The sequence below is a fragment of the Papaver somniferum genome, chromosome 8, assembly GCF_003573695.1.
Source record: "Papaver somniferum cultivar HN1 chromosome 8, ASM357369v1, whole genome shotgun sequence".
Lineage (NCBI taxonomy): Eukaryota > Viridiplantae > Streptophyta > Magnoliopsida > Ranunculales > Papaveraceae > Papaver > Papaver somniferum.
In genome coordinates, this window is record NC_039365.1 from 39,417,059 (window position 1) to 39,427,952 (window position 10,894).

Here is a 10,894-nt window from a genome sequence, read left to right on the forward strand (position 1 = left end):
ACAACGATCGACGGATTCAAGGGATGAACCAGTGGATCATGGATCTCGAGGTCGGCGAGGCTTGTCATCAAAAGAGGTGGGAATCGATAACTAACTCTCTTGTATTCATCACTAATCTATAGCAGAGTGGATTTTTAGGCCATCAGCCGTCAGTTGTCCTTGGGACAAATCTGGCCGTTCGTTTTTCATCTGGGAAGTGGAATCTATCGCTCCAAAGAGTTTGAGGTCAAGGTGTTTTTCGGTTCCAGAAAAAAATTTGACACTGTAAAACGTGTCACGATCAAATCAAATCTTGCTGGTTCTTTTTTCCCGTTTCAATACGTGGAGAACTGCTAAGAGTTTGAGCGGTTAATTAAGAATTTTATATCCCTATTCGTGGAAATCGTCAGTAGTCAGTTTCATGGAAACACTCTGTTCGTATTTTTCCTGCGGAAAAATTCTTTTGCATTTGGGATTTCTGGGCATACTTCATCTTGCACATGATGACCCGAGACTGAAGTTGGTACAGAAAGGCATACAAATTAGAGTTCCACCACCTTTCCATCCAATGTAATAAATTAAACCCAAGATTTCGATTTGTAATTGATGCATTTAATTATTCAACAACAAGTTAGAGTGGAAGAGTAGAATAAAGAAGTAGTCTAGAAATCCGTGATTTATTCTCATGATGATCAGTAGTGTCAGGTAATCATGCATTCGAATTTTTTCTGATTAAGTTGAGAATCTTTGAAATAACTATGGTGGTCTTATTGGGTTTAATGAGTTGCTGGAATTCTTAATCTCAAAGGTGACATTTAAGTACAATTTCTCAAGTAATGTAGTTTAATAGTGGAATTTGCTAACTATTATCGACCTCATGTTCCAAATCCGTAATTATTGATATTTGCTTAGTCAAATGACATTTAATTAGCGAAAGCATCCGTGAAAGAAGCCTGAGTTGCTCAAGTTTTTTTTCTTTTTAGGTGCTTTAATGTAATGGAAACGTTTACTTTCTTCAACTATCGATCACTTTTTTCCTCAAACCAGTTGCTACTGTGATAGCAAGAGGGGAGAAAAATACTACTTGAAACTCTTTTTTTGTTTTAAGAATTGTTATGTTTATTATCCATTGTGGTACCAAAATGGTAAATTCACGATTTGCTTAAAAATTTGTAACATTGAACCTTTTTGGTCCGTATATTAGTATTTCGACTTTAATTTGGTTAATTCTTCTTGCAACTCCTCCTGTAATTCCTTTAACTGTTGTGGCTCTAATAGAAACTGATGTCTCTATTTTTTTCTTCATTTTTGTTCAATCTTTGATGATGACTGTTTTCATTCTATTGCTTTTCCGTCCTCACCTTAGCCATATGCCCAAAAATTGATTCTCATGACTGATACTGTGAGCTACATATGAGAAATGAAATAACAAATTCAAACTTTTTCGAATAAAAATACAAATAAAGAAAAAGAAAACGATATTACGACAGTGGAATAAGAGGCAACATGTTTTCCGGATTAAGGAATAACTCCTTGGTTTGATGCCCGACTCTTATAGCAGTGTCCTTATCTTTGGAACAACATTTTGATTTCCTGCACCATTACATGATATTTGGGCGGTTTTACATTGGTATAGCAGTTTGTTAAAACAGTGCAGGCATATATATAGATAAACATGGATAACAAACTGGCAAGATATTAACAAACTGCTATATTTGGTTTTTAGTAAAGGTGGTTCCAACATATAAATAAACTGGCAAGATATTAACAAACTGCTATATTTGGTTTTTAGTAAAGGTGGTTCCAACATATAAATAAACGGTTATTATTTGAAATCCAAACCATAACTATGGTCACCCATTGCGTTGCCGTTTTTTTACTTTCTTTCCCCACTATGCTTTCCCCACTATGCAACAGTTACTTAGTGGGCTAACTTACACTGATCTTCTATAAATGGATTGGTTTATCTCACTCAAAAATTAATTCAAGAATACAGAAGATAGCCAAAGAATATATAACATGTGAGCAGAAGATAACTTAGTTATCGGATCCTTCCATGGTCCATCAGTTCATTTTATGCTGCAACAGTTTTGATTCTCTTTTATTTTCTTTCTATACTGAACTTATTCAATGTTTTCTTATGTCTGCTCATAACCATATTTGTGCAATTAATTTTCTTTGCACAGATTATAGTATTCTTTGCTTTCCTCGTTCAAAATAGTTTTTTAGGTTCAAAATTGGAAACATTATTAACCCAAAAAAACAGCATCATAGTTTTGTGTGCTTGGGAAAACTTAAACTTTATTTTGTGGGTCACTGTTATTTACGAAACTTTGAAGGACTTCGCACAAAGGGACCTTATTTTGATCAAATGGTGTGATGCTATACAGAATGATCAAATGGGAGAATGATCAAATGGGAGAATACCGTGGACAATTGTGAACTTCGCACATAATCGTTTCAGTTTAACCAATAACCAAGCACTTATGATTGCTTTTATAAGTTATCCAGTGAATTAGGGTCGGATGCATATCTTTGGTCTTATTTGAAGTAAGACGTTAGCAACACTAACCGGATATTTCATGCAGTAACGATCAAGCGGCAACGGTTAATGAAAATCCCCAGAAAATTCACATAGCTGCCCAAGTAAATGTATGCATAATCTATACATTTTTAATTTGTACAATTAAAGTTTAAAATTTTACTGATATTATATATCGACAGAGAGCGTCGTTAGCACAGCAGCAACGGCGTGCAAGAGAACGAGCAGAAAATGCATCGAGAGCCACCATCATTGTAGATGTACGTGTTTTAGTGAGCTTGGTCTTAATGATATTTAATATTTTTCCAACAATTTTTTTGATCCACCTTTTCATTAAGACTTTACCCGGATATTTATTATGATTACGTGCCCGAAATATTGGTCAATATTTCAATCAACTGCCGATCCAATTTCAAAACTTGCTTCAGTGAACTGAAAGCTAATCAATAAACTAATAACCCAGTTAACCTGAAGATTCTACATGCACTTCTTCCAATATAAATCGTCGATATACTTTTTTTTCCCACCATCGCATACATGACACACACAAAATGGAAAATTATCAGGATAGAATTGCTCCTACACGAAAGTCAATTGGCCAACAGAGGCGTCGCAGGAGAGAATTGCAAAAAGATACACAAATGGTTAATGAAGATTCTCATCGCACTGAGGTACAATAATAGAGCGATACATTACCACCACAAGTAGCACTTCATATACAAACTCAACAACCACAACGCTGTTTCATGGAATCAAAACAGTCGCAAAATGATACGGAAAGAGAAGCACGACAACGTTTACTAAAGGGTAAAGGAAAAGCTATTTATGTCGAGGTGGGTACATGCACCATAATCTGTGGAAATTATTCTCAAATTGAAAGCTACATTTTTTACATCTCCTTATTAAATTGTCGGAAATTTAGAATCATAATTCGAAACGGATGCGTCCTGGAAGTATCATTATTAAAGAGGGAGGAAGGATCATATGCGTCTCATGATACTGATTCTGACGAAGAGGTATATGTTTTTTTATTTTTTTTGTTTGAAGCATATGAATAGGTATATGTAGTAGATCATAAAAGACTTCAATTTTTTTAGCTTATATGAAACTACATTTCTAGGTTTCAAATAAGTCCGTAAATGCTTATAAATTTCATATGCAGTCAACATTTTTACCTAGAAGAAGTGATGTTATGCCCGACATGACCTTACAACGGACACCTTTAGTTGGTACCACATTCTCAGCTCAAAACATTCCAATGTAAGAATCTAAATCTTCTCTAACAATTTTCACCTGGGGGCATGAGTATAGGTATATTGTTTTACATAATGTAACGCATGTGCAGGCCCTCAGTTACTGTTGAAGAAGAAAATGTTGATTATGATAGTGATGAAGTAGATTACGGCGACGGCGACATACATTCCCAAAATACAACCATGAGTCAGATCCCGACTCTTCACACCAATATACGTCATTTTATGGGACAAATGGATGTTGAGTGTCGCCATTGCGGGGCATTGCACTGGATGGCGGAAAAACTAACAAGTTCATCTTTGATAAACCCGAAATTTGGTATGTGCTGTCTCAAGGAAAAGTTCGGCTTCCTTTACTGCGTGAACCTCCAAGACCCTTAAGAGAATTATTTGGAGGCAATGACGCAAGATCAACTTCTTTCCGTAATTATATCAGAGAGTATAATGCAGCAAACGCATATACCAGCCTTGGATGCAAATTGGATGAAAGAATTTTGAAAGTAAGAGGTCCAAGACCTTTTGCAATACATGGGGAACTAAGACATTTGACAGGAGGAATTCTGCCACTGCCTGGGAATGAGAGACATGCGGTTTACTCACAACTATACATATATGATCCTGCTTTTGCATTGTTTGTTCGTGGCGAACGAAATCCTAATTTAAATGAGGATGTCCTTCAAACAATTCAGGATACTATGCTCCAATTTAATGTTTTCTATACCAAGTATCGCCAAGCCTATGAAATATTGGATCAAATGAGTCATGCATACCCGAATTTTCGAGTTTCCCTTCAGTACAACACATCAACTGATGTAAGACGTTATAATCTACCGGTAGCGGAAGAGATTGCGGTTATCGTACCAGAAAAAACTTATAAACAGACTGGGCCACGAGATATTATATTGCATTTGAGAGAAAATAACGGGATACAACAAATTTCGGAGTGTCATCCAACATACTTGCCTTTACATTATGTTTTGCTCTTTCCTTTTGGAGAGCTGGGATGGTCACCAACATTAAGGCACTGGGATGCGGCCGCGAATACCTATACAAATACCAATTATCTCAAATGGAGTATTATAGTTACCGCATATTTGAACGTCGTTCAGAATATTCCACCATATTAAGAGCCGGAAAACTATTTCAAGAATTTTTGGTTGATGCATGGGCCGCTACAAAACAGAGTAAACTTGCATGGCTCATATTCCACCAACCGACTTTGCGTTCGAATTGTTACAGTTGCATCGCAGATATGACAAATGATTATTTGAATCCGGGGGATAGAGGTAATCCTTTTATTTTACCATCTTCACATACTGGGAGCGGAAGGCATATGCATGAGATATATCAGGATTCAATGGCGATTACACGTTTTAATCACCATCCCGATATTTTTCTTACAATGACAGCTAATCCTAATTGGCCGGAAATAACAAATGCATTTTTTCCACGTCAAATTGCACTTGATCGTCCTGATCTGGTGGCTCGCGTTTTTGAGATTAAAAGAAAAGCTCTGATGAAATAAATAAAGGAAAAAAAGGTTTTCGATACAGTTGTTGCCCATGTTTATACCATCGAGTTTCAGAAACGAGGATTACCGCACATGCATTGTCTTATATTTTTAAAAGATTCCGAAAAAATTCGTACATCAGACATGGTTGATAAATTTGTTTCCGCTGAATTTCCGGATGAGAAAAATGACCCCATACTATTTGACACGGTCAGTAAGTGTATGGTTCACGGTCCATGTGGAGATCGAGATCCGGGTGCAACGTGTATGGAAAAAGGAAAATGTACCAAAGGATATCCAAAGAATTACACAGACACAACAACTTTGGATGAGGGTGGGTATCCAAGTTATCGTCGGCGTCGGGATGGAAGAGAAGTAACGGTCAGAAATAACAAAAAGGCATATAATATTGATGTTGTTCCCTATAATACACATCTATCAAGAATGTTCAATTGCCACATCAATGTGAAAATATGTGCGGGCATAAGAGCGGTTAAATATATTAACAAATATATTTTCAAAGGTGGTGATCGAACTACGATGGTATTGGGAGAACATGACGAGATTCAACAGTACATTGATGCGACCAGCCGAGGCAGTATGGCGTTTATTGGAGTACCGGTTACATGAAGAGAATCCGAGTGTACAACGGTTATCCATGCATCTACCAAATAAGCAACGAGTTGTGTATAATTCAAAGCGATCAATGAGCTCTGTTATACAAACAACACAGGAACATAAGACCACTTTGATGGGTTATTTTGAGTATTATGCTAAAAATCCAACAGCTCCGGCCTATACTTATCAAGAGTTCCCGCAGCACTTCGTATGGAAAAAAGAAACTAAAGAGTGAAAAATCAGACAACAAGGTTTTTCAATTGGAAGAATGTATTTTGTTAGCCCTAATGCTGGAGAGTTGTACTACTTACGTATGTTACTCACAAATGTAAGAGGTGCCCATTCTTTTGACGGGTTAAGGACTGTAACTAATGGAGAAGCGTGCACGGTCCATGATACGTTCAAAGAGGCATGCATTGCACTGGGAATATTAGCAAATGATGGAGAATTGGAAAAATGCCTTCAAGAAGCGGTGGTTATGCAAACTGGAAATCAGCTGAGGAAACTGTTCTGCATTATCCTATCAGAATGCAATCCAACAAAACCGGAGCTTTTATGGGAGAAATATGGAATGAACATATGTGATGATCTTCAACATAGATTACGATCGATGTTTAATATCCCAAATCCAACTGATGAACATGCTATGGATTACGGATTATACATATTGGATCAACTGCTTCGACAATCTGGAAAAAAACTAGAGAACTATAAGTCAATGCCACGACCAAGACATGATTGGGGTCAAATAGTGGGTAACAGATATATTTGGGACCATTGACAACTTCAATTTGTAGTAAGGGAATCCGTGCTCAATACGGATATTGAGAGATTGAATGTCGAACAACGGACGACGTACAATTCAATAGTGGATTCTGTGAACAACCGCGATGGTCGAATGTTTTTTCTGAATGGAAGTGCGGGTACGGGGAAAACTTTTTTGTACAACACAATAGCAAGAAGTTGTCGTAGAGATGGAAACATAGTTTTAACTGTTGCTTCATCGGGTATTGCTTCATTACTTCTTGATGGAGGTCGCACAGCCCATTCGACTTTTAAGATACCATTTAATGTCCAAGAAGATAGTAATATTGGGATTAGTAAGGACTCCGAGTACGCCCAACTACTTAAAGAAGTCAGATTTGTCATATGGGATGAAGTTTCAATGCAACATAGATTTTGTATGGAGGCGGTTGACCGTCTACTACGAGATATTCGTAGTGATGACAGACATTTTGGAGGTGTAACAGTTGTTTTGGGTGGAGATTTTCGACAGACTTTACCGGTGGTCTCGAACGCAGGTCGTGAACAAACTGTTGGAGCATCTATAAGAAGTTCATTTCTTTGGGATTATATTAATGTCTTGACACTAAACCAAAATATGCGATTGGAACAACAACCAGAAAATTTGGGATTTGCTAACTTCTTACTAGAGGTAATAAACCAATTATATCTTTTTAACGTTTATACAAAGTAAAAATATACATATCGTAGGTGTAATAATTTTAATTTTGTTTCGTTCATATGGTAGATCGGGACGAACCCTAAAGAAGTTGTTAACCTACCATCGACAATGAACAAATGTCAAAACATGCATGAGATGATATCTTCAGTGTACCCGCTCCTGGGAAAGGATGGACCAATGTCAACAGAACACTTAACCGAGAGAATTATTTTATCTCCACGTAATGAAGATGTCCATAAGATTAATCTGGAGGCATTAGGAAATTTGCAGGGTGAGGCTTATACATATCTTGCTGTTGACAAGATGATTCGGGATGACCACGGAAGGGATTCAAGGTTCACAACCGAATTTCTCAACAATTTAAATCCACCAGGATCACCTCCATTTAAGCTAGACATTAAAGTTGGATGTCCGGTTATGTTATTGAGAAATCTTGCACCAAAAGAAGGTCTGTGTAATGGTACTAGACTGGTGGTCACGAGGTGTAGACGATATGTGATTGAAGCTAAAATCATAACAGGGGAAAAGGCTGGTGAGATAATATTCATCCCAAGAATAACTTTTCAACCTTCACCTTCAGAGCTAGACATACAAATGGAAAGACGCCAATTTCCCATACATGTTGCATATGCAATGACGATTAACAAATCACAGGGACAATCGGTGAAGTATGTGGACATCGATTTATGCACTCCAGTATTTAGCCATGGTCAACTTTATGTGGCATTGTCTAGGTGTACTGCTGCTAGGAGAATAACTTTATTGATGCCAAATGAGTCGAATGAGTGTTTTAATCTGGAAACCAAAAATGTAGTGTATCCCGAAATTTTATTGTAATATCAAATTACTTCATACTTCTTAAATATTTCATAGTATGATACATGTAATTTTTAGTATTGTTTAATATTTCGCATCATCAACAATATCCCACCAGCCAAATGGAATTGGATATGACAAAACGTGATCGACTCATTAAGTCCAAAGCGCCGAAGGCGCACGAGAGGTTGAGCCCAGGCCGAAATCAGACAAACTTACACCAAGATTAAAATATAACCACGAATTATATCATGTTGGGTGGAAACTGCTACGAATAAAATGTAATGGTTACCAAACTTCTATACTATATCAATGGATTAAAATGTAACCACAAACTGGATAATTTCAAGTATCGAAGGAATTGACCTTTATTGTTACCAAACGTTTACACTTTCTTGGTTTTGTAAAGTACCCAGCGTGACTTATTATGTGTCATTTGGCATTATCGCATACCACATGAGTATTTATAATTTTCTATTGCCAATCCAATACCTTCAATACAACCGTGCATTACATTTCACTTCGCAAATGGTTCTATGCATGAGTATGCATGCAATGGGAGGTTGAGCCCATGCTAAAACTCTACATCAGTATATGTCGCTATGAACTTATCAAGCCAAAAGCGCGTCCAAATCTTAAAGTACGCAGCGCCAAAGGCGCACGAGAGGTTGAGCCCAGGCCGAAGGCCTGGGTGATACCCTAGTTATTGTTTTACAAATCAATCTTGGTGTTGTGAAATTCATGCATATATATTTGTGTGCTTTATGTGGTATGATATGTGTGCCGACACAATATCCCTATTCTATGGCTAGGGCGATACATCACAATATTACACGGCTAGGGCGATACACCGTAATATTATTCTTCCTTTATATATTCAGTATTCTATGTCTAGGGCGATACACCACAGTATTACCTATTCGCTGTGAAATTGGCGTCAATATTACTATTCCCTTATGTGCGCCAACACACATCTCATACATGGATGTTTACTGTTATTTATGGGTGTCTTTGAAGAAGTTTCTACTTTGTGTTTTACTGTCTTTCCGTGTATTATTGACTTTTCGATAAAACCTGCATTGTCTTCGAATCATATTAATGATTACTTGAAATCTAGTTGTTATTCCTACGGGGCACTCCTTTTAGGGATGATGTGCTCACCCATTCCCACTTTCAGTTTCAGAGACAGATCAAGATGTGCTTGTGACGATGAAAGCTTCGAAGAATTAGTTATGTTAATTAGTTAGCTTTCGCTATGTTATTTTGTGTTTGTATTCTATTTGTAAATCAAATCATTATTGAATATGTATCATTTGAGAGAAGTTCTTGTATATATATTTCAGAGTGGGGGTAGTATTTGGGTAAAGTTTTGTAGCAGATTTCTTAATTGAATGCTTAAGTATATGATTTAGATCCTTAGTGCTTCTTTATTTAGTTAATCTATTGGATTAGTCAGCTGCTAGCTTTGAGGGCGCTACAGTGTTGGTATCAGAGCTCACTATTAGATCTTATATGGGAAACAATAGGAATAGTCAGTGCCAGTTAGTGAACTAGATTAGTTTAGAACTGGGTTGGGTTGAGAGATAAATCTTAATCACTAAAATTTATCTTTAAGAGATTTATTTATTTGATTGATTTGTTTGTTTGGTTGTTTGTTTATGTAATGAAGTAAAAATTGTAGGGTACACCAATAACTTTAGTTTATAAAGATTAGAGATTAGTCTAGAAAAATAATGTGAACACATAGACAATTCAATACTAAAAACAATAAGATTTGTATTATTTATAGATCTTGAAAGTCACATAGAAATTTATTGAGCACTTTGACGTATACGTAGAGTCAACAATTTAATATTACATAAATGTTAACAATATTTTTGTGATTCAATGATTTTTGTAAGAGTAGTTAGAATAATAGTTTGACCACTAATGTTGGTAATAAAAATATTATAATAGTAATTATAGATGATCATAAAAGTAATAATAACTTTAATAAAGTAATGATTAGCATTTATCAATTAGTGTCCTATTGAACTTAGCTTAACTAAAATCTCAATAAAAATATATAATGATGAAAATAATAAATTATAAACTATGGAAAATTAATAGCGCTTATCTACGATTAAATTTTGTAAATTAAATTAATGACAAATTAGAAATAAATGTTTTGCGTTTAAACTAGATAGTTAATATAATACTTATTAGGCGTTAGACGTAAGAAGGTGAGGATATAATGCATAAAATAAAAGACTCAACTTGTTAATGATCTTATACTGAATTATCTTTAGTCTAACAAATGATCCTGTAAATATTTAAAATGAAATAAATAGATATGGAGTAGTAATAATAGTATTCAGATATTTAGTGTAAGATTATAATTAAAAGAAAATAATTTCATATATTAATAGGATATTTTACAGTAATAGCAAAATCTAAAGACTATTAGGATATATTATAATTTTTATGCAGACTCAAATTTAGATCATATTAAGTTACCAACGCCAAAATGTAACAAGATATAGTATATGAATTCAATCTGAATGAATAATATTTGTTATATCAATCTTTACGTAAAAGTAGAATTATATTTACAAGATTAAGGCTTAGTGTGTCAGCCGGACTATCAACTTAAGAATAATGAGAATAATAATATAGTTAATAATAGGATGCAAATAATTAGGCTGGTAGTAAATTTATAATAGATAATTTTG

General features: G+C 35.4%; 1 protein-coding gene across 1 annotated transcript; it reads left to right on the plus strand.

Annotated features, from left to right (window-relative positions):
* Positions 1–6,170: 6,170 nt before the first annotated feature.
* LOC113305445 (ATP-dependent DNA helicase PIF7-like) lies at positions 6,171–8,204 on the plus strand. The gene is made up of 3 exons (XM_026554478.1): positions 6,171–6,657; positions 6,700–7,337; positions 7,434–8,204. Exons 1-3 carry the CDS (start codon positions 6,171–6,173, stop codon positions 8,202–8,204), a joined length of 1,896 nt encoding a protein of 631 aa, XP_026410263.1.
* Positions 8,205–10,894: the final 2,690 nt, after the last annotated feature.